Source organism: Rhyacophila brunnea, unplaced genomic scaffold (assembly GCF_057557595.1).
Source record: "Rhyacophila brunnea isolate RB1 unplaced genomic scaffold, BYU_Rbru_1.0 scaffold_10, whole genome shotgun sequence".
NCBI lineage: Eukaryota > Metazoa > Arthropoda > Insecta > Trichoptera > Rhyacophilidae > Rhyacophila > Rhyacophila brunnea.
Window position 1 is genome coordinate 6893461 of NW_028232752.1, and position 26131 is coordinate 6919591.

Below are 26131 nucleotides of genomic sequence, written 5' to 3' on the forward strand. Positions count from 1 at the left end.
TACGGGACGTTACTGCTTTGGGAGTTTTAGGTTATTCAGGGCTCGAAACGGAACGGAACGCACCGGAGCGCCGTTCCGGCTCGTGAAATTTGTAAAATTATCGCTCCGTCTCGTGGAAAAAATATGTTGACCGTCTGAGCTAGATAGGCCATAGAATAGAAAATCTGACACACTTATTTTTATAAAATACACATACGATTTGATGACTATGTAAATATCTTCAGAAAATTTGTCGAGCGCTCCGGTTCGTAAACTTTTCCATTTCGAGCGCTGACTGGTTATTAGTAATAACTCATTAGTTATGTTAAAACTGTTATAAGTTATATAAGATACATTACAATCTGTTTCAAATATTATTACAGGTAAAAAATAACGACAATAATAATAATTATTTAAATTGGAATCTGTGGTTTACTCATAAGATCTGGAACAGGCCCAGTGCAGATTTAGATTAATGCTAATGTAATGCTTGGATAATGTGTATTTCTATTACCGAGCGATATGAATGAGATCATAAATACTAGGGACCTGCACGTTAAAATCGACATAATGTACAATAGACAATAATATTTGTAATGATTTACATCATTGTACACGCCTACATTTTTCAATGAATGCCGTTCAAACCAGGGCTCGAAATGGACCGGAGCGCACCGGAGCGCAGTTCCGGTTTGTTAATTATTATAAAGCAAATAAATTCACAGATTTTTATATAGTATTGATTTCTTTTTTATAATATAGACAACATTAGATATTTTCGAAAAATTATCGACTGCTCCGTTTAGTAAAATTTTCGATTTCGTTCACTGGTTCAAACTTAGTTATACCTACTTTAGTTTAAGACAGTGATTTCCCGAGAGGCTCCGCGAGAACCCGTAAAAAAGAGACAACTTGAAACCTTTTTGGTCATACAATTATGAAAATATTACCCAAAGCATAACATAATTACTCAAACAGATATTTACTTGTATAGAAATAAATAAATCAGTAATATTATTATGTGGCATATCACTATCATCCTACATATTAATTTATTATTTACAGTAAATATATGTTCTTTATGGTTTTTATTTATTTTATCGTGGGGGGGGGGGGGGTCTACACGTCCCTAAACCCGTCACTATTGAAATTATAAAGCCTCTATATTATAATCAATTTCTATATAATACAGAGACCACAATTTTTTGCTCAGAAGTGTGCCAAATGCATACCAACGTAAACTATTTTTTCAATAGACAGATAATGGTTGTAATATCGCATTATGTATTTATGTAATATTAATTCCACCGTGTAATAGGGATAATTAAAAACAACACGACACATTGTGATAAATTATAACCTGTGAAGAATATAAGTTATTAGAAGAAACATACATAATATAAGTTGAAATGACATCTTATAATATCCTGATTGACTTAATAACCTAGCAAAGATAATGACGGTGTTTCGTGTCCAACAAATACAGACCACAATCCGATTCGGTCAACTGATGTACATTCCGAGATCTGAATTTAATATAGGTACAGATCACTGGCCAGAAGAAAGTATATATTATTCTAGAGTTTGCACAGGTATACTATAACTTTTATGCAGACATTAACACCTGTTGGCTCTGTTTAGTGATTACATAAGACACGTTTATCTCTGTTTAAAACCAAGGTCATTGTGCAGATTATTAGCGTCTGCAATATTTTTTCCCATTTGTATTGTTTGAATATAACATATAAAAAAAACTGATTATCACATTGCCTTTCTAATATTTCAGAATTGCATAAAAATTAAGAACTATTAAGTACGCATATTATATTAATTCAAATGTTTTTATTTTAATTAATTTATACATTTATTACAGAAAGAAGTTGACACAGAATATTGCCTTATTTAAGAAAATACACTAGAAAAATATTCGTGTCCGGAATTTTGTACGTATACAATTGACCGTAGGACACTTCTTCGTGAGCCGTTGTCCTAAAACATGTGTACGTATAGCATTTAATCAAAGGACGAGGTTGTTCGTTGAACATTTTGACCGTGGAGTATATTGTATGTATGTTACGACATGCAACGGTAGTTTGCAAACAGTGATGTTCCAATTAATGCAGTACAACGTGAGGTGACCTCATTATTGTTCTGGTGATTTGGGCAGATTTTGCCACACAACTGACAATGTTCGTTCAAACGTTCAAAATGTGCTACGGGATGGGAGCATCAGTCTGATAACATTTTAAACACCAAGAAAAACGACATTACACACTTAATGTGACATCACGTGATAGTAAGCGACATGCATCTCAATATATTTCGCGCTTTACCCACGCTAGAAATGTGTAAGTGTTTCGACTACATATTGAGCTTTAAGAATAGAATGATGTCCTCACCAAATCTTAGGGTTACATTGGTACGTCCGCGTTACAAATACACGAGTGTGTTAATGCGACTGGGAATTTGCTTCGGATGCCACGGGATGCCAGTTGAGATTGCAAATTCGAGCCCGGAGAACGGATTAAGCGTACATAATAGGTGCATAACGCTTTGCTGATCTGCCGTTAAGTCAATTAGCCCATGCTTCGTTGTCAGTTAATATGCGTAACCAATGCAAGGTTAAAAGACAGAATTTCAAAATGACTGTACACAGGAGATAAAATATCTCCCATTACTTAAAGTAGTTTAGTTTATCTTTAGATCAGTGATACGAAACATTTATGCAATGGTGGTTTATCCAACAGCTGCGGGGCGGGAAGTTGTTACATATTGCACTTAACGTCAGCGGACAGCAGAGCCAGTTCATTTTTTTCAACTTCCTTCTTTAAGTGAATGGTTGCAGTGCAGCATCAGTCCAGTGCGGCTCCGTCTCCGGATGGAATGAGCACTTAAAATGACCTCTTTCAGACACGTTTATAGCGTCATGGAAGGCAGCCGTGCATATCCACGGCTGTATAACATGACGGGTGGTTTTGGGATCCTAGGTAGGTACCCATTCAGTGTATTTTAGCGATTTTTGTGTTTATGAGCATATCCACTTGAATCATGGAGTTGTCGAACATCGACTGAGTATCTAATCAAAAATTGTAACCGTACTGAGAAGCAACACGATGAAGAAGCAACAAGTTGAGACATGGTCTAAAAAGATCGTGGCTAGGCGATGCGCGGATTACGGGTCGCGGGTGCAAATGACGCATGCCGACCGTAATATAATTTGTCATATAAATCCAAAATGCGTCCATTTTATGTTCTATTAGTAACAATAATAATATATTCATTGAAATGTTTTCTTTTTCAAGTAAATGGGTAACGTTATTATCATGTTTACACGATTTAAGGATTAATACCCTCGTCGCCATCACGAAACAAATTGACCTATTCACACCTCTACGTTCGTTCTCCGAATGCCAGCGAGTCCAAAATTTCGTCGCGCCTATAGTTGAAAATTATTTGCCGTTTCACTGATGTATCATCTAATAATAATAAAATTGAGGTTATACTGTGCGTTATACGCAAGAACAATACCCATTATCTTTATATTATTACCCGAGGCTCCTATAGTAGAGCTCACACCAAAGTGATGGCATGTAATAAATTAGCAAATTATAACAAAGTAAACATCAGCGACAAAAATAGGGGTGCTAAAACACGGACTGACATTTGAAATAAAAGCCTTATTCTGATTTGACATTTTTAATGCGGGCGTGAAAAGAAAACAGGATGGAAAATATAGATGGGCGGATACATTAAAACAGTGGCGTGTGAAAAATAAACGTGTATAATTTGAAATCTTTTTTTGTTCAAGTTATACATATTTATATTTTCATAAAAATCGATGTTTTATTAAAATAAATATAAAAAATATTAGTCAAAAATCTTTACCTATGAGAAAAAATTAAAAACTTAAGACGATACATCAGTGAAACGGCAAATAATTTTCAACTATAGGCGCGACGAAATTTCGGACACGCTGGCATTCGGAGAGATAACGTCGAGCTGGGACACGTCAATTTGTTTCGTGATGGCGACGGGGGTATTAATTCTTAAATCGTGTAAATATGACTAAAAACGTTACCCATTTACTTTAAAAAGAAAACATGTCGATGAATATATTATTATTGTTACTAATAGAACACCCATCCAAGTACTATCCGCGCCCAATGTTGCTTAACTTCGGTGATCGGACGAGAACCGGTGCTTTCAACATGGTATGGTCGTTGGCTGTTACTAATAGAACATACGTTAAAGTGCCCACCACCACCCGTCATATATGCACAACCGTGGATATGCACGGCCGCTTTCTATGACTCTTTAAACGTGTCTGAAAGAAGTGATTTTAAGTGCTCATTCCGTCCCGAGACGGAGCCGCACGGGACTGATTCTGCAACCATGCACCGTAGTGCTAAAAGAAGAAAGTTAAGAAAGAAAATTGTTACTAATAGAACATACGTTAAAGTGCCCACCACCACCCGTCATATATGCACAAACGTGGATATGCACGGCCGCTTTCTATGACGCTTTAAACGTGTCTGAATGAAGTGATTTTAAGTGCTCATTCCGTCCCGAGACGGAGCCGCACGGGACTGATGCTGCAACCATGCACCGTAGTGCTGAAAGAAGAAAGTTAAGAAAGAAAATGTTTGTTTTTGGACTGGCTCTGCTGTCCGCTGACGTTAAGCGCTTTGTGTACCCGCATACTGAGTGTCACGAATTGAAATGGATGAGTCTACAGAAGAGTCGGGACTATCCCGCTCCCCATACGACGCTGCAAATTTCTCAAATGCCGCAAAGTTGGCCTCGGTTGCTACCAGATCTCCATGACCAATTGGGCCCGTGTGAGGACGGACCCTGGCAAACAGCTCCGCTCGTTCGAATTCCATAAGCGGGCAATCCCAGAGGATGTGTTCAACATCTTGGTGGTCATGCCCGCAGGTACAACCCGGCCCATCTACTATCAAGCCAAACTCGTGGAGTCTGGCGGCGAAGTTGCCATGGCCGGTGAGGAACTGGCTAATCCAGTGCGAAGGTTGGAGTCTTCTAGTTTGGTGCCTGCAGAATACGTCTGGAAAAAAACGGTAAGTGTGCCGCCCCTTGGGGGAGGCGGTCCACCTCGCCTGCCATGCCGCAAATGCGGTCTTGTACACAATGTCACTTACAGTCTTCCTGTAAGGAACGTCCTCGGATCTCTGCGGTGGTGTCAGATGGACACCGGCGAGTATTGTGCTGATCCCCCTCAAGAGAAGGGTGATCGATCCTCTGACTTGGACGTGCAGATCGAGGGGTAGCACCCCCGCGAGTACGGCAAGCGCGTCAGTAGAAGTTGTGCGGTAGGCTTTGGTAAGCGAGATCAGCGCAAGTCGCTGCCCGCTTAATAGTGCGCGTCTCACGAGAGTTAAGGAGTTTACTCGAGAATGCCAAATGCTGGAGGCGTAACCGGCAATTCCCATGAAAATTGCGCCGTATGCAACCTTAAGGGCTCTAGGCTTAAGTCCCCAATTGCTGCCCGCCATTCGGGCCATTCTCTGATAGGCCGAATTAGCCTTAGAGACGGCCGTCTTGGCGTGGTGAACGAAAGACAGCTTGTCATCAAGAATTACTCCCAGATACGTAACCCTTTCGGAGAAACGCACTGAGGTCTGGCCAAAACGAACCGTGGGCGGCCGTCGAGTTATGTTGACCCGAGAACTACCCCTGAGGAGGACAGCTTCCGTTTTGCTCGGGGCAAAGGTCAGCTTGTTCAGCAACCCCCAATTAAGGATTCTGCCCAAGGCGTCCGTGGCTGCACGCTCAAGTGCCGGTCGGCTGGTCGCCCCAACAAGCAGGAGCAAGTCGTCGGCGTACGCAACGAGCGTGCAGCCCGGAGGCAGTGGCAGGGACAGAACGTCGTCAAACAGAATGTTCCACAGAAGGGGTCCCAGGACGGAGCCCTGGGGACACCCCATGGTGGTCCTCCTGTGAATCAGACTGGGGCCGGAGTCGTAGGTTATCTCCCTATTGCTGAAGTAGCTTTGAACTAAGGCAAAGAGGTCCCCGGGGATCTGTTTCAGCCTAAGCTTTGCCAGAACCAAGGGCCACCACGCAGTATCAAACGCGCCCGCTATGTCGAGAAAAATCCCGGCAACGAGGTCCTTGCCAGAGCTCTCCACAGAATCGATCACAAAGCGAATCGCATCCTCGGTGGACTTTCCGGGTCTAAACCCAAATTGTCTTTGCGAGATTGGACAGTTTTCCGACAGGTGGGACTCAATCCTGCTGTTTATCAATCTTTCCAATATCTTCCCGAAGACGGGAAGGAGCGTAATCGGTCTATACGCTTTCGGGTCACAAGGAGGGCGACTGCCGGCTTTGGGGATCACCGTGAGATGACCCTTTTTCCAGCAGTCGGGGAATATGCCACTACTCATGCATTCTTTGTAGAGTTGCGTGATCTCGTGTGAGGCAAGAGACCACGCCCTTCTCGCTAGCGCGTTATCTATGCAGTCAAGCCCCGGGGCTTTGCCAATCGGGAGGCTGGCAAACAGGATCCCTAGCTCGGACATGGTAGTGGCTGCGGATCGCGGAGTGTTTAAGGGGAGCAGCGCATAGACGCGAAGCTGCTGAAATCGGTCGTTGTCAATGTCGAGCGACTCGTTGTCCTGCGGGATAAGAGCATCCAACAGGACTGTGGCGGACTCTTCAGAGCTATTGGTGAACGATCCGTCGGGGCGCCGTACCGCCGACATGACTTTTCCGGGCCGTAAGCCCAGCTTCATCACGCGGAAGGGGGGGCCCCACGGATCATTGCCACCCATTTCAGTGACGAACTCTCTACAGTGCACCTTCTTAGCCTTACTGATTGCCTTTTTGAACTTGAGTCTAGTGGTCCTGTAGGTGACCGCAAGCGGATGGTCCGCGCGCAGCGGCCCCTCTAGCGATCTTCGCGCTGCTTGTAAGGCCCTTCTGGCCCTCCTCATCGTGTCTCTCAGTCTTGTCAGTCTCGGCTTCCACCAGGGTGCGAGGTTCGGCGGTCTCGGGGTCGTCCTTCCGATAGTGCCCTCCGCTTTTTCAATAATGAGATTCGTGAGGTCCTCAGCCGCAGCGTGCATGTCCTTTGGCGGAGGGCGCGAGGCCATCCTGTCCAGACCCTCAGCAAACTCGCGGTCAAAACGTACCCAGTCGGTTCCCTTGGTCCTGAAACGCCTCGGCAGTGACTCGCTCACAAGTGGAGCGAGAGACGCGTGGCCCCTCTCGGTCCTGTAGGCGAACGTGATCAGACGGTGGTCGCTTGCTGACGCTTCCAAATGGACAGTCCAGTTCACGACGCGTCCGGCAGAACCATTGGATATCAAAGTGACATCAATGTGAGATTCCCCATTGTTGGTAGAGAATGTGGCTGGACCATTAGAGTTATTCAGCACCGTCAGGTCGTGAGTTGCCACGAGTTCCTCGAGGGGCACCGGATTGTCCCGGCCAGACCGCGGCCCCCGGGGGGCCCACAGCCATGATTGAACGTTGACGTCCGCTCCCACTATAATCTGTTTGCCGCGGCATGCAACCAGAATTTTATCGAGCTGCTCGACGCATTTCAGGATGTTTACGCTGAATTTAAAGTAAGAAGAGACCACCACAATGGAGTTCCCCGATCGGTCGGAGACCTCCGCTACGGCAAAGAGTTCGCTCGACAAGTGGGCAAGGTGTAGCACCACTAGGGTAGGATTCGCAACGAAGATGCAGGCCATGGACCCCAGGCCGTGGTGCATTACCCGACCCCCACTGAAACCCAGGTTGGGGCCGTAGGAGTAAGGCTCCTGCACCAGGACCAAATCGATGTCCATTTCCCGAACCGTCTTGATCAGCTCCGCCGTTATAGCCTTCCCTTTGCCCGCATTTAACTGACCGAACCGAATCATTGAGTCGAATAATCCGTTCGGTTCCGCTCCTGTGCCATTGCGTACTTGCGCGCTGGGCAATCAGGGTCGATCGCTGCATGTTGATGCGGCTTCTTGTGCCTGGCGCAGGCCGGGCACTTTCCGGGGGCCTTAATATTAGGGCATTCAGCCCTATCGTGTCCTTCCTCGGTGCAATGGCCGCATGTGGCGCTTCTCGCCGAACAATTCTTTGCCATGTGGCCGTATAAGTGACACCTTGTGCACTTGACGACGCCACAAAAGTCTTTGGTTGGGAAGGATTCCCATCCCATATATATGCGCCCGTCATTGATGAGCGCTTCCCTCACCTTTGCCGGGACCGATATCACCATGTGACATTTTCCGATTCTGGGGCCTGCCCTGTGGCTCATTTTAACATGGCGGTATGCCTCCGAGGGGAGACCCGTGACCTCATGAGTGTTGGCCTTAATGGCTTCCTTAAGGTCGTCCTCCGTCGTCTTGACCGGCACGTTGAATACAATTATCCGCGGGAGCCTTTTTCCTGCGATTTCAGCCCGGAGACCGGCCTCCTTTAGACCAGGAGCGGCGGCCAGTCGTTTGGCCTCTTCCTCGGTTCTGGGGTGAATGATTACCCCACCTCCACGTACCATTCTCAAGCCCGTTATTTGGACTTTTAGTTCCGCGGGCACGATGGCTTTCTTGACGACTTCTTTAGTGGCCGGAGACTCCATTCCTTCTTGTGTAGGAAAAAAGAACACGCCGGGCCTTGCGGCGGTTGTTGGTGGCACAATTGGCCATTCCGGAGAAGTCTGTCTGACCGGCTTGGCGCCTTTTCGAGTGACGTCGCTCCAAGAATACTTGGTTCCTTCACTGACTGCGTCACCAGTGGCAGCGGCAACCGCGTTTATGTAGGAGGCACGATCTTCCAGTATGGCTTTGCTGGATTCAAGCTTGATTGCGAGAGACCAAGTCTCCGCGACGACTGCCTCCAGTTCCATTGTTATCGCCTTAATTGTCGATGCGGGGATATTTCCGTCGCCGGAGAGTAATTCTTTCACTCTTTGGATTGCTTGAGCAACCTTAGTAGCCCCTTACTAATAGAACAATAAATAGAACATTAAATGGACGCATGTTAGATTTATATGACAAATTATATTTCGTTTGGCATGCGTCATTTGTACCCGCGACCCGCAATCCGCGCATCGCCTAGCCACGATCTCTTTAGACCATGCCTCAACTGAGGTATAGCATTAATAAACAAAATTTTAATAATAAATATGACCATAAAATATAATGTAATAATAACGTAACTGTATACGTAAATATGTAACAAATTCACATTTTTTTACAATTGTAAGTTAATCTTTGACTTAAAATAAAAAAAAATCGGTGTGTGTACTTATGTACGCGCGTTAGAAGTTATACTTCTTTGGCGTAGCACAACAAAATATTATTGCAGAATGTACTCATAAATAAAAGTTGCAACATTCAGTCTTTACCCAACTGGCCCAAGCCACAGCCCTCAATATCACAGCTGAAAATTAAAAACCTCCAGCATTTAGAACACCCGAACGACGCAGCGCAAAATAAATTATGTTGCATCGGCGGGAGAAATTTCCGTCCCACGCCAAATTAATGCGTTACATTTGCGCACGCAACTTCGTCCCACGCCAAAAATACACTCTGATCTGTTTTCCCAAACGCGCCTAAAGAAGTATAACTTCAAAAATTATTTTTGTTTTTAAGGTTTTCAGATACATATTTATTAATTACTGCAGTTGAAATTGTAAATTATCAAAAAAATGTCTCAAATTGAAAGCTTTGTATTTTTCCGCTAGGTGCCTCTGCTGGTATAATTGTATTCCCAAATTTAAATCACAGTATGCACCTACACAAATTTGATTCGAAACCTTGGTATTATTAAAATTTTAGTGATGTCAAATGAATAATACATTTATTGGGTAGATGTCATTAATAATATTGTTTAATATGAGCATAAATTACCTAAGTCATCTTAACGTTATAATTTAATTATATTTGATTTAAGTTATCTCAATACTTTTAGATAATTAAAATACTAGGGTACATATATAATTTATCTATTTATTTTATATTGTATAAGCAGAAGGGTAGTTTATTATTATTTAACCTCATTTTGGGTACCTATGTAATAAAACATATTACGCACGGCACTGACACGAAGAGGTAATATAAATGGTTGACAGGAAAAAGTTAGGGCCTAAATGTGAATCTGACATTTACCGGAAGGCCGAATGGGATGGCTTACTTTAGTGGTGTAGTGACCTAAATTGATAAACGAGAAGGTTACAAATCATATCTGAATATCAAGGAAAATAGACTAATCAAAACAGGATTTCATCATCATCATTATTGAGATCAGGGAACACTAAAATAATGGAAGTCCGTTACCTTCTGGGTTTTGGTAGTAAGAAGTTACAACTCTCGAGTGTAGAGAAAAATATGGGATACACTATAATGTTATATGATCAGTAGTTATACGGTTGTATCTTCTTTTGATCGTGCTAACGCCTTTAAGGCCCCGTCAAGGGTGGACGTGTTCGGCGTATAACCGTAAAACCAAAAAAGACATTGTCTACGAACATTTTCACACACGGTTATACGTTTAAGTTGCACGCGCCGCTCAACGATCCGCCGAACGCGTCCACCATGGACGGGGCCTTAGTGACTAATCACTATCAGGACGAACTTTGCCTTATTCACAATAATACTATGCATCAAGTTTGCCACGTATCGAACCGAAACGCGCATTCAATGTTGCTATTATCTGAGGACATTTCGAAGGCTTATTGTATCTTGACTTAATTTTCAATAGATCGGCATGTCAGAAAAAATGGAAATAGTACCTACTATAAAATTGCGTTTTATTTTAATTAATAAATAAGATATACCTACCTACTGCTTTGCTGAATCAAAAGTAATCCTCATCAATGGCACTCAAATCGAGCGAGTCAATAGATGTCAATAATTGACGGTGGTAAGTATGAGGAGATTGCTAGCAGAACCAAACTGGCCTCAACAGTATTTTCAAAAGTGACATTAAAATGTGTCTTAAGCGTAAAGTGTTCAACCAATGCGTGCTACTAACGCTGAAGTATGCATGTGAAACATGGACTCTTAATGTAAAAATAATCCAAATAACTACAAGATAAAAATAACTTTTTATATACAACGTTTTTAAATTTTCTGTTGAATCATATAAACTTGACTTGACTAGCTTAAACGATCAAAAATATTTGTACTTGATAGAAATAATACTGAAATGTCATATTGATTTCCATAGTAACGCACATATTTATTCATATTAATAATTTAGTTGGTAGGACCCACTTAGCGTTACTTTTTACGGATTTCTTCCGAAATAACTTTTCATACAAAACAGAATTAACTGAAAATGAAATCAATTCTACTTAAAGATGGCTAAAAGTATTAAAACATGCATTGGCATCGTGTTCTGACATATTCTAAAAGTTTCAAATGTCTAGCTAGTCGGGAAGTTAGTTAAAAATCGATTGCAAGATTTGTACCAGACAAACAACCACCGGACAAATAAGAATACGAGCTAAGAAAAACGTTGTAAAATTACGAGTAGCGCAACGTGGAACGGAAATGTGCATGTTGGGCATAATGCGTAAATATCACAAAAGACAAGACTACACGATGTGGTCGAGGTCGCTAAGCAGATAAAATGGCAATTGGCTGTAACCTGGGCCGAGAAGAGTGGATAGAGCTAGGGGAGGCCTTCATCCAGCTGTTGATCGTCCCCGGCTGATGATGAAATAAGATATGCATGCCAGAAGTTTTAAGATTGTTGGTGTATTTAACCGTCTAATATAGGTAATTAATTATATTTAAAAAAAAAAACGAACACACTATGATTATGGAAATTATTGGAATTAGACAACTGGGCGCCAGGACAATTAGGCGCCGCACTGTCAAATGAAATAAATAGACGTTCGTTTCGATTTTATACAAAAGGTATACGAGGAATTTTAATCAGTTTTTATCCACTACTTAATAGTTTTAATTAATTTTGCTCTTAACATACTTAATGTTTTTTTAATGCGGATTGAGAATTATTATTATCATGCCTGAGACTTTATATGAAAATAAAAGAACGCTCTTGCTTCGCGTTGGAATTTAAACATAATGAACAATTAAATCATTATTTACGTGTCCATATTCACATTTTCACTAAGTATCAAATAATAATATAATAATTATTTTCGAATTTTATTCAATTGCGTGGCACCCAGTTGTCCCGGCGCCGAATCGTCGTAAACCCAAAATTATTGAGGTTTACAGTTTGTAAAAATTTTCTACATCGAGCGCCATCTAAAAACTTAATTTTAAATTAAGAACATTAATTAATTACTTACCAGTTATAAAAAATCCTAAATGAATCTTCATTTTCACGTTCGGTTTGACAGTTTAGCAGGTATTTTCATAAGCACAGATCACCACTTGTATAAACAGTATCAAGGTACACTTAACTTTGTTGTGAGGTAAATTTAAAGCATGTTGTCACTCGTAACACTTATAACACGGATTTAGAAATACACGTCCCAATATAACTGAGGTATGATCATGAAGTCAAAAATAAAAGTTTTGTCATTATTATTATTCCAATATCTATTTAATAACACTGAATACTCACATAACACATTTAAATCATTTGTATTAAAATATTCTCAAAATTCAACGCGGTACAAAACTGTGAATTTCAACCGTAGTGGTAAATAGAGATTGCTTATACTGGGTGGTTCAATTGGAACTAACTGTTTTTGGATAAAAGTAACATGAATATATATGATATTTTTAAATCTATTGTACGACTGATACATGAGAATTATGTACAGCAGGGTTTTCCCTAACTATTTTCCGCGAATATATATCAGAAGAGAACAAGCTGTTATAGTTTTTCTCTCGTTTACTAGGTAGGTACGAGATATTTATGTGAAGCAGGATTTCCTAATTATGCTGCAATGAAATAAAAGTCCAGGAACAGATCTAATGTTGTGCTTGATAAAGAGAAGATATGACAAGGTATCATGTGGGAAATGAAATAAAATACAAATTAGCTGAGTTGTGGAAATGTACTCACCATTTCATTACTTATCCAGAAATAATCTGCTTTATTTACAACTAACTTAGTTCAGGTTAATGATTAGAGGTGCGTTTACTTAACGCAACATGACGTACCTGATTCGTGAGAAAATTTTATTGGGGGCCTCCGAAGAGTTAAACCCTGGAAATCAGTTATTAAATTATATTGAAATTTGAAAAAAGATGCACAATTCACACAAACTGAGTGAAAAATATTGCCCAAAGCATAACAGAATCCATGTATAAAAGAATAAAGCAAAAAAATGCGCCCCCTATGTAAATTTGTATCATTGATATCGATTTATTTTCATTTAACTTGTATCACAAATCACACTAAATTATCACTGGTTCTGAAGATAATAAAAATTGTTATTTTTATTTTTTACTCTTTCAACGAATAGTCAGGTTTGCGCCCCCCACCCCTTGCAACGCCACTGGGTACGAATGTAAAAAATGTTTTGTTAATAATTAGGTTACTACACCATAATAAAAAAATAGATTTCACAGAACAAACGTTCAACAATTAAAATCAGTGGCGTCACGTCGGGTTATGCAGGTCATGCGTTGTTTAGAGACTGAATATTTAGGCAGAAATGATGAGCATTGCACACATCTTTGATGGTAGATTCCGTAGTTGTGAGATTTTTTCGCAACGGCTCGTCCTATGAAATGATTGAATATACATATTTATAACGTTTTAATTAAATATACCTTCATTATTGAAATTATTCACTTCGTAGTTCTATGAAATTTTAATATAAATATAATATTTAATAACTAAACTTGCGTATCCGAAGCTAGTGGCGCACCCATGATATAATATTGGGGGGGGGGGGGCAAGGAGGAGAATTTAAATTAGTCCAATAGGCTCTTTTTCTTCTTCACAGCCTAATTTCTCGTTTATCGGTCTTTTGTCTATTGCAGGATATTTGGGGGCCCCCTACCTACTGCTAAGATTAAAGGCAGTGTGAAAGACTACATTAACGATTTTCAAATTGTGTTTTAGTTCAAATTAAGGATAGGTACTTATACAGTGAATTATTGGCGATTTTTAATACATCTACTTTAATAATGGAGCTGTCGAGTGACGACAGATAATAATCAAAAAATATATTGCACAATTATATAAGTAATTGAAAATGTTCATGGCCATGAAGTATAATAGCGCCGCAGGCGACTTTTTTTACAATTAAAGCTAATTTATGATGTGTGTTTATCTCACTTATTTGGTCAACCCGACACGCCGGGCCCCCCACAGCCCGGGCCCCCAGGCTAGAGCCCTGTGAGCCCTCCCCAGCCATGACCTACACCACTCCGGTATTCGGGTGGACACCGAGAATTTTTTGACAGTTCCATTAGGGATTGGGTTTCTAAAAAAACCTGACATTAGTGTTTCGAAATTTTTGTGTTAGAAATTAAAATCTAAGAAATTTTTCTAAAAAGGGTGCTGAAGAATTATTACAAATCATTTTTTTGCCGTGGTTTTATTTGTCTAAGCCCAAAGGTATAGTTTATTGGGTTTCAATTTCAATGTTTAAAATTATTCTGATAATTTTCATTTTTGGGGGGTGCCAGGGCCCCTTGCCCCCCCCCCCCCCTGGGTGCGCCACTGTCCGAAGCTGTTTCAAATACCTACTCAAAGATCATTAATTTCTACTCTTGTCAATATTTTCCAATGATGGAAATTGCGTCAACTCACGATTTCCAGTATTAATTTCAAATCAATTGAGCTTTTCGAGGAAAGTAGTATGGCTTCTTTACACATTGTGAGATTACAATTTTTCGCCTGTAACTGTTTGTATAGTAATTTAGATTTTTTAATACGACAGCAATCTCTTTTCCAAATTCTTTCTCACTCATAAATGATACAGTCAGGGCCGTCAAAAAAGTATCGATACTGTGGCCACTCAGGAGTTTGCTGTCTCCCCCCAAATTGATCTTTGGCCTGTATTCTCCGTTTGGGAAACTCCACGTTTAAAATACCACCCCGTCCATGAGTCACGAAAATTAATTTTAACAACTACGTTATTTGAACTGTTTCAAGTTCCGCCAATAGAAGACAATCAGCTTTATTCTATTTTATATAGTTAAGACCAAATTTATTAATGACATCCTCAAACTTGTGAATTCATTAGTTACATTATTATTTTTCATACAATACTAATTATTCATAAAATTTAACTATGACTGATCGATATGTTAAAGTATAAGCGTATTTATCCAAACAGTGAGTGATGAGAGCTTGAATCCCACCTTTCTAAGATTAAAAAAAAAATAGCTATGATTTTGAAGTTTTTCAAACTTACGTATAAATAAATCATTCTACAGTGGCACCATAGGCGATTCGCGCGTGTATTGAATTGCTTGCGACAATGCCTGTTTCAATGCTAGCAAACAATACCACTACAACTGCAAGGCGCATTTGCCGTACCCATGGTGCCACTGTAAAACGATTTATCTATACCTACTTATATCGACGCTAAAAAGGAAAAAGGACGTAATCCACACAAATCAAATTTTACAGGAGGAACAAAAATGTTTTCGCTCAAAGCTAAAATACAATATAGATAAAACCGTGAAATGAATGATAATTAATAATTTGGTTTTTATATTCCTAATCTGATATTAATTTTTGAGTTAAATAAAGAAAAACCAACAAAATTGATGATTAAGTGGTTTTTTCCCATTTTTAACTTCCTCCTTTTTTAAAAACTTATCAGCTAAATTAGATAATAAATGGACATTTGCAGCTTACATACACGTACACAACGTGTATTTAGTCGTATAAAACGTTATTATCCAATTAAACCTATTTTAAAAAAAACTGAGAGTTACGCCCTTTTTCCTTTCTAAAGTCGATATTATTCGATAATCAGAATCTAACATTCTTAAAAGATTTGTATACCTATGCTAATAAAATAATAATTTATGAAACAAAAGTAACAATACTAAAATTATAAACTAAGTTAGTAGGTATCAGTGGCGAAGGGTGACTTTTGGAAAGAGGTGGGCTGTGGAGATCTGATAAAAAGAACAAACTTGTTAGGTATACTTACGAGAAATAAGAAGATAATACGACATTACTATTAATGTCAACACACTAATTTAATGAAACTTCAAAAAATCACTGACGACATAAAATTAAGCGATCAGTTTAAATTACGTATTTTTTCAAAACATTTATACACATCAAAAATCATTATATAAAAATTCTTTTTATTTTTAAAAACAGTCTATATTTATTAATATTCGATTAAACTCCATTGAAATTATTTTTTTAAATTATCTAATTATTAATTATTTAGTTTTAGGCTCTGCGATCGGAGCTTACCTTAGTTCATACAATTCGATAGACTGGGCGGGACTACGTGACGGAAATTCCATATGAAAAAAATTGAGAATTATTGGAAACAAAATCCGACCTTTGTTTACGTCAAGACAGATGGCGCGCTGTGGTATATTTTTTAAAACCTTTGCAGATGGTTTTGTAATTTTATTATTTGTGTAATATATCATTCCTACACATACGGCATCTCTCGTTGGCAAAATAAATTATTTTATAGAATATATAATCAAGTGATTATATAAATAAGTCAATATGCAATTAAAAAATATTTTTCTTAAGAAGGTAGGCTTCAAATAATCGCCTAGTATGGAGTCTTCGCCACTGTTAGGTACGAGGGTGGGTCAATAAGTCCTTAGAAAAGCCGACAGGTGGCGCGACTAGTACTGTAAGCGGTTTGTTTTCATGCAGCGGCACTACCGATTCAGTATGCTGCGAAGTTTCAATCAGATTGGTCGGGTTGTTGTGTGTTTCTCGTACATTTAAAAAAAAAATTTGCTTGTGGAAAATGGAAAAATGGAAAATGGAGAAAATTGAGTTTAGAGCTGTTATTAAACATTTTAATATAAAAGGGTTAACAGCAAAGGAAATAAAAAATGAGTTGGATTTAGTTCACGGCATATCTGCTCCTTCACTTGCAACTATTTATAACTGGTTAAATGAATTTAAACGTGGTCGTACATCAACAAAGGATGAACCACGCTCAAGACGTCCTGTAGAGGTGACTACACCAGAAATGATCAATAAAATCCATGATATGGTGTTAAGTGACCGAAGATTAAAGTTGAGTGAGATAATTGAGGTTACAGGGATCTCAAAAGGTAGCGTCATTTCTATTTTACATGACAAATTGGGCATGAAAAAATTTCTGCAAGATGGGTGCCGCGTTTGCTCACAGTCGACAATAAACGCAATAGGGTGGTGGCCTCTAAAGCCCTGTTGTCGCTCATGCAACGCAATCCGGATGAATTTTTTCGTCGCTTTGTGACTGTAGATGAAACATGGATACACCACTATACTCCCGAGACGAAAGAACAGTCAAAGCAGTGGATTGCGAAGGCAAACCATGTCCAAAGAAGGCGAAAACCGTAAAATCAGCTGGTAAGGTTATGGCTACTGTATTTTGGGATGCACGTGAAATTATTTTCGTTGACTATTTGGAAAAAGGAAAAACAATAACAGGGGATTATTATGCATCTTTATTGGACCAGCTAAAAAACAAAATTGAAGAAAAACGGCCTCATTTAAACAGGAAAAAAATTCTCTTTCATCAGGACAATGCCCGTGTTCACACATGTTTACGATCAATGGCTAAAATTGAAGAATTGAAGTTCGAATTGGTCGACCACCCACCGTATTCGCCAGATTTAGCCCCCAGTGACTTTTTCCTATTCCCAAACTTAAAAAAATGGCTAAGTGGACAACGTTTTTTTTCAAATGAAGAAGTCATCGATCGGACAAATGCTTATTTTGAGGACCTTCCGAAAACTTATTTTTCTGATGGTTTAAAAAAAATTGAGAAACGTCTAACCAAGTGTATTGAGCTCCAAGGAGATTATGTTGAGAAATAAAAAAAAATACAAAAATAAAAACTGTTTTAATGCTTTTTTCTAAGGAATTATTGACCCACCCTCGTACCTACCTATTCGTTTATCTGTACATTATTTATCAAGGTATTACAAGATAAGCATTGAAAATACAGTATTGTACAAATTATATTATACCTAATGCAATGTTTTCCTACCTAAAACTTTTTTTTTCTCTAAAGAATTTCAGTTATATTCAAATAATAAGAAAAACTACGATAATAATTTAACTCAGTTTTAATTAGAATTAGTCCAGCCTATATCGAAAACAGTAAAACAAAATAGTATTGTATTAACGATTGCTAACAATCTAGATGGGAGTGAAGAGAGAAATAGCATGGACCAACGGTAGCGAAACATAGTTTAGTTTAATAAGTAATAATCTAATGTATTTTATATTAAATTTTTAAAATGTGTATAACTTAAAATCTTTTTGTTTATATCGAAACTAGTTTTGGTATCGGGAATAGAAGTACGTATTTGTATTGAATTAATTTCTTTTGTCAATAATTCATGGTGTAAATGTATTGTATTGTTAATTTAATTTAATAAAACGCAAATTTTTTACAGTATTTTTTACACTTTTAATAAATTTAATTAATTTTGAATTTGTTTTGATACCTATATGCCTAATGTATAAAGATTATTTAGATGAAAATTTTCCTATGAGGTGGACGAAACCGGTCCAGATTTATTTATTAAAAATGGAAAAAGTACTAAGTATAAAATGTTTGTGTTTTATTTATGACTTTTAACATTTTTTTTACAAATGTGTTGTTTTATTTTAAAGTATACAAGGCTTTTATTCCGTGATTTTAATGTACCTAGGTACATACTTAAGTAACTTTCGTGAACGCGAAATCCGAGAGACGCAGGATCGATTCCTGCACGTGTCGTATTTTTTTCAAAAAAGATTTTGCTGTTCGTTATATTATATTTTCTCAGAAGGGTTTCCAAAACTATGTAGCTATGTTCAATACAAAGAATGTTACATTCTTAAATCTTCTGAATTGTTCGTTGAATAAAATAATAGTTACTTAAATAAGTCTTTAAAATCATATTTCCATTAAAAAATCGAACGTAGTTATTTACTACATATAATATTTATGATGAGGATTTTATTAATTTATCTATCGTCTGATTTTTCAGAAACTTTGTAATTTTTTCAGTTGGTAAGTATGTAACTAAATTCTATTATGTATGTACTAAATTTCAATACGTTATATTAAATAGCAATATTCATATTCTTGTGCTATATGTCCCTAATAAAATAATTTGTATTGGTAATAAGAGCTTTTTGTCAATGGCAGTGGCGAAGGGTGGAGGTAGGCTGTTAAAATCCGCCATAAATAGTGCACACTAAACTTTGTCAGTCAAACGTATATAAGACTACAATTTACAGATGGTATTGGTTAGTTTTCAAAATTCAATTAAACCCTGCGAAACCAAGCCATAATAGATAATAGTCAAAAAATACTCATCTATCTATAAAATATCTAAAATTATGGAATTAAATTATACATAACTTTGGATATTTTATAGATAGAATAATAATTCTTATCTATTATAGTTTGGCTAGGCAGAGCTTAATGAATTAAAAAAATGATCCAACAATATGTGTAATATGTATTCTTAATCCAACGAAAACAAATAAGTATGAATGAAAAAGTGTGCACAATTTTGTCGTATCGCCTAAAATATACAAATACTATTATGGTTCTGTTTAGGCAGGGTTTAATTTATTTTTAAAAACAAACCAATACCATCTGTAAATTGTAGTCTTATTTCAATAAAAACATACACGTTTGACTGACTAAGTTTAAGGTGCACTATTTATGGCGGACCTCAACAGCCTACCTCCACCCTTCGCTACTGGTCAATGGTAATTAACTAATAATTATATACATACTGAAAATATATGATTTTGAAAAACCTCAGAAACACAATTAAAATCATAGAAAAAGTTGAACTGAATTGGATTCGAATTCACATCTTTCACTTTTACTCTGATTCAAATTCATCAATGGAAAGTCAAGTAACTTTTTAATTATTAATGACAAGATTACAGATGGTGTTATTAACCAGATTTTTTAATAACATCCTTGAACTTGTGAAATATAGTGAAGAACGTTAAGTATATTTACATTATGTGTATTACATAGTACACTAAGTACACCGATATTCAATAACACACTACTTAACAACTACGTACACTTTGGAATTTGAAATGTTACTTTAAAACTTTGTTGAGTAAAGTATAAACAATGTTTCAATAACATATTATATTTGTAAAATAAACAAAACTCTTTTATGCTGTGTACGTTCCTCGAGTAAGATCACTAGTAATTTAAATCACCTGTATACCTTTTATTCAATTTGTTTGTTATACAGTTTATCGAAAACTATTCGCGCTTTTTTTGTTTTCGTATAGATAGAAGAGAAAATACCCGCAACGGCGCGCAAACCCCGTCAAACTTGTAGGCCATCTGAGCCGATCACCGACTCAATAGTCGTGATTCAATCGTGGCCGGTGTTGCCAAGTCAAAACTTAAAGTTTCAGTAGATTTTGACAAAAAAAAAAAAAAACAGTAGATTCTATAAAATATCAGTAGATTTTTTGCAAAATGCAATACATTATAAGATAAAAATAACTTTTTATATACTTACAACGTTTTTAAATTTTCTGTTGAATTATTATGCTCAATATGCTCAAACTTTTACTTGATATGAAGTAAATAAAAAACAAACAAACTAACAAATATAGAATACTGAAATGTCATTTTGACATTTCATTTTAATTTCCATAGTAAGGCACGTATATATTAATAATTTAGTTGCTAGGACCACCCCCTTAGCAACCAATAATATTTATTTTTATTTTTTACGGATTTTTCTGAAATATCTTTCTATACAAAACAGAATTAACTGAAAATGAATTCAATTCTGCTTAAAGATGGCTAAAAGTATTAAAAGAATGCATTGGCATCGTGTTCTGATATATTCTAAAAGTTTCAAATGTCTAGCTAGTCGGGAAGTTAGTTAAAAATACCGGACTAATTGTACCGGACAAATAAGAATACGAGCTAATAAAAACGTTGTAATGACATATGGAGAGAACTCACATTGTGTTAAAATTTCAGTAGATTTTTACAAAAAAAAAATTCAGTAGATTTTGGAAAATGCAATAATATTAGATGTGAAAAAATCTGGAGAAAGCTCACATTGTGCAGATAACGACTTCCATGCAATTTGTTGGTTACGCACAAATTGACACAATATCACTGCATAGATTAATAATTATATTGTTATAATATGTAAAAAAGTACCTAATAAATAACATTATTTTATTATAAACAATGATGGTGTCAGTGGGTAAAATGGCACTCTTGAGTAGAGTTACAATGCTTTCTTTGTCCATTTAGTGTTAGTCGAAGCGTCACACATAAAAAAGTGCGTTAATAATTTCAAGTTTATTATTAAAATAATCATCACTTAAGGTGATACATCAGTGAAACGGCAAATAATTTTCAACTATAGGCGCGACGAAGGTCTGGACTCGCTCGCATTCTGAGAGAGAACGTCGAGCTGGAAACACGTCACTTTGTTTCGTGATGGCGACGGGCGTATTAATTCTAAAATCGTGTAAAGATGACTAAAAACGTCACCCATTTACTTTAAAAAGAAAACATGTCAATGAATATATTATTATTGTTACTAATAGAATAATAAACGGAACATAAAATGGATGTATGTTGGATTTATATGACAAATTATATTTCGTTTGGCATGCGTCATTTGCACCCGCGACCCGCAATCCGCGCATCGCCTAGCCACGATCTTTTTAGACCGTGCCGCAACATTAACAGCCAGCCAATTTAGTATATTGGCAAAAAATATCAGTAGATCCACTGAAATTTCAGCAGACATGGCAACGCTAACTGGCGCGTGTTCCAGTGTTGCCATACGAAAATTTGCAAGTCAGTTTAAAAAATATCGACAATCGATTAAATTTTTTTTTCATGATAATATCGAGGGTTTAGTGTCAAACAACACTATCTACAAAAGTGCAACTTTACAGGAGAGCCAAAAATCGTTATTTTTGATTATTGCAACTCAACAAGGGAAAGGTTTATTTAAAACCTAATGTTAATATTTTATAATTTATTGTGTATTGTACATTTATCTTGCTTATGATGCTGTTAAAATTTATAGGGATAGTTTTTAAAAAATATGAAAACAAGGGTAACTTATGTAGTTAGCGATAAACTTTAATGACAATTTAATAAGAAATTAGAAAAGATTGACATAACGTTGTTTGACTATCATGTAGCCGTAAATGTAAAATAACGTTATCTCAAAAAAAAAAAAAAAAAAACTTTTTTGTAGATAACGTTGTCTGACTTTAAGCACTCGATATGCTTTAAATAAATTGAAACACTGAGCATACAGATAAATGAGAAATGTTTTATTATGGCGACTGGGTTTCACGTTTATATCAATCAATCAATCGTCAATTTATGGCTACAGCCGTATGTTGTAGCTTAACCACTAGGGAATGACAAAAGAAATGGCGTATTTCAAAAAAACACTACCTTATTCTTAGGTCAATAATTATTATAAAGCAATCATTATTCATAAGATGTTTATCACACTTGAATGGTCAAAGACATAGCTTATAATAAGTATCTTTAGAATCATCTTCAAATGTGTTAATTTTGCCGATTTTTTGAATAATAAAATGCCTAATTCTTGTCAAATTTGGGATCACAGAGATTATCAATATAATTTTTTATCGTGAATATTTTACAAAAATTATCTCGTTATAAATTATACTAATGGTTTCATAAATGCGTTTAAAAATTAATAAACGTAAAAAATCTTAACACCACTGCACAGTTATGTACCGAAATATGACTTTATTCTAAAACATTAGAGCGAGAGGTTTAAAAGAATACTATTTTATGTAACAAGAATACTTTATGCAGTCATCAAATGTTTAAAATAAATATAAAGAATAATAAGGCTTCAAAGTTATATTAATAGATTATCTACAACGTTTAAGGAGTGTCCAGTATCATGGTTTGAAAATACAATAAAAACTCAATTTTGACCTTCGACGAGCATGTCCCCCCTTAAGTGTTTGTTAAGATACCTATCAATCCCAGCTACCAGTGGCGAAAGGTGGAGGTAGGCTGTTAAGACCCTACATAAATAGTGCACACTAAACTTTTAAACTTTGTCAGTCAAACCAATTTGTTTTCATTGAACTAAGATGTCTAGACTTTAGAGTCTAGACCATGTTGGCAATTCCAGCATTCATTGGCATTCCAGCCTGGTATATTTCTGTCGAATAAAGTTGGTAACATCGCGTTTGTGATTGTGTTCGCTCCTGGTAGGGCCGTCATATCGACGGCAGTAACCATGTTTAATGAAATCGCTTTGGATATTGATATATTCCACTTACGTGAAGGTGAATTTAGGTGGACGTTGTATTATAAGTTTTTAAGATAGGGTCTATCAAAGTTCACTCTGTGTGCTTCCCATCTACTTTTATTTTGTTACTTATTTTATTTCTTATTATATTACTTATTCTCTGTATTTTTATTTCTAAAAATTATTTACACTTATTTTATGCCATGTCGTGAACGCTTTGAATTTATAATTTGTTATATTCATTAAGTATATGTAAAATAAATAAATTTGATTTGATATCGAAAGAACAGTATTAATAACAAAGTAGGTACCTAATGAAGTATTGGTAAAAAAAGTATTGATTCTTTTTTGATGGCCCTAGTTTATGGTGTTGGCGCTGGTAATGGACGGCAGCAAAAAATATTAAATTTGGGGGCCCTAGCAGTGTTAACATATAATTTTTATATTCTGATTTCTAATAATAGTACGAAGGTTTACAAATTTTAGTATTTCTGAAAAAAAAACTATGGTTCACATATCATTTTTCGTTTTAAACTTACTTTTCATTTAGTTGCCTACACTGGTTCCTAGGTACGACCTTCGATCTGATCCCTTCGAAAAATTAAATCGTTTTCTTATTAAATTATTCATTATTAACGTACACATGATTTTAGGTTATTATCTGATTCTTATTATTGAAAATAATTAATTTTGAAAATCTTCGTCAACATAACGATACCCTAGTTTAGTGGTCGGCAAACCGCGGCTCGCGAGCCACATGCGGCTCTTTGGGCCCTTGAGTGCGGCTCTGCCACAGATGCTCTCTGCCATATTTGACATGGCTACAAACAAGAAGCAAAGAAAATGAAAGAGGATTACCGTAAATGTAAAGTTGAATGGACCGAGACTTTTGCGTTTATTCAAAACTTAAATGGCTTACAATGATGCAAGGAAGAAAGCAGTTGAGGAGAAGAATCAAGAAAAATCAAGTTCTGTATTTAATTAGGTACTGAATACAATCTTTCAACAATGTTAATATTGCAAGTTTTGTGGTTAGTAAAAAGATTTCCCAGAGAAGAAATCAAGAGTAAATTGAGAAATCGATTTATTGGCGAGAACCTGGTATCGTGCTTAAAATTAAATCTACAACATACGAACCTGACTTACCCAAACTTTACAAAGAGATGCAAGATATTATCTATGGATGCAAGGCCATTGTTCACATTGTGTTTGTCAGTCATTGTCATGATCCAATTTTATGGATACCTAACTTACAATTTAATTTTTATTAATAAATGAGATCATTATTACGTATGATATTCAGTTTTATTCAGTGTACCTACCTATAAATTAATAAGGACTTAAAACTTTAACAGAAATTATTAAGTAAATAAACAGTGTACCTACTTACTACCTACGTATATAATTTAAGTTTAAGAAATTTGGCTCTCAAAAGAAATCTCAATCGTTGTACTGTAGATATTTGGCTGTATTGACTAATGAGTTTGCCGACCACTGCGCCTAGTTATATGCGAAACAACAAAATTTCAAGATTTTGAATTAATAATTCCATTCGATGTAGAAAGGTCTTTTCTTTATAATTCAATAAAATACTTAATTAAAAGTTTCCTCAACGGGTCATAAAATCGAATAACCCTTTCTGGGATTAATCATTAATTCAATTATATACGAGAATGTCTAAGTTGATTATTTGTTAAACTGTATAATTTCATTATGCATTGCTGAGTTCATTTGAAGTAAATAAAAAATAACACATTTACTTAAAAAATCAAGGTTTTCACATTGAAATGATAATTTGTGCAAAATATTCATTATAACGCCATTATCTTAGTTAGAACAAGGTATTTTGAGTTGTTTCCACGTGTTAACACTTAACCGACCAGTAAATTAATGACATGTGATGAAATCCTACTCAGTTATTTTTTTATAATATGAAGTTTAAAAAAAACTAAAATATACTAAATAAAAAAATAATGTTTCTGATGTTGACCAGGGAACAAAAAAAATCTGTTCTGTGATAGATACAGTGACGACTAGGGATTCCAATCACGGGATCCCGAACTATTTTTGATACTTATGAATCCCGGGATTGGCAAACATAATCCCGAAGCTTTCGGGATTGGTTTTTTTTATATTTTTTTATGGAAAATAAAATAAAAACGAAAATATAACAGAAAAAATACTTTTAATAACATACAAATACATTAGAAATAAACTAAGTTTGAATGAAGTTTGATTTATTACCAATTCATTTTATTTTTTCACATAAATTAATAAAAATGAGGAAGATTGGAAAAAACAATGCTTCGCACTTTTAACAAAGTGATTCCACCATGTTTTTTAATGCTTTTGTCTTTTTTTTATTTTTATCGAACTTGTATTTGTTATCTTTTCATAAATAAATAAAACTGTTTTTCTTTCACATTATTATTTATACATATTACAATGTTATTTACTCCATTAAACCTAGGTATTTCCAAGATTGAACGTAGACAGTATTTATAATAAATGTCTTAAAAAGTATAAATTATACTGATTTTATTTTTGACCGATTTTATCAACGTTATTTGTATATATAGAACTTTTATATTAATTATTGAAAAAATGCCAATCCCGGGATCGTCAAATCGTAATTCTGAAATCCCGGGATCAAGATTTTGGCTCGGGATTGGATTCACTAGTGACGACCATACTTTTCTTCCACGACGAATAATGTAATTCATTTTTAAAATATTCTGAGCAGCCAATTCAATTTTTTCCTACAAATATTATTT

At 36.4% G+C, this 26131-nt stretch overlaps 1 protein-coding gene across 5 annotated transcripts in view; it reads right to left on the reverse strand.

The window, feature by feature from the left end:
* The window catches only part of LOC147078849 (xaa-Pro aminopeptidase ApepP), a 200793-nt gene extending 180379 nt beyond the window's left edge, over positions 1-20414 (reverse strand). The window contains exons 1-2 of one of the 5 annotated variants that reach the window (XM_085950209.1): positions 20289-20414; positions 12269-12463 (exon numbers count right to left, since the gene is read on the reverse strand). In XM_085950209.1, coding sequence (XP_085806335.1) covers positions 12269-12299 — 31 coding nt within the window. In that variant the 5' untranslated portion in view covers positions 12300-12463; positions 20289-20414. Of the gene's footprint in view, positions 1-12268; positions 12604-20280 lie in introns of all 5 variants that reach the window. The other 4 variants (XM_085950219.1, XM_085950194.1, XM_085950201.1 and 1 more) reach the window with 4 other exon arrangements.
* Positions 20415-26131: the final 5717 nt, after the last annotated feature.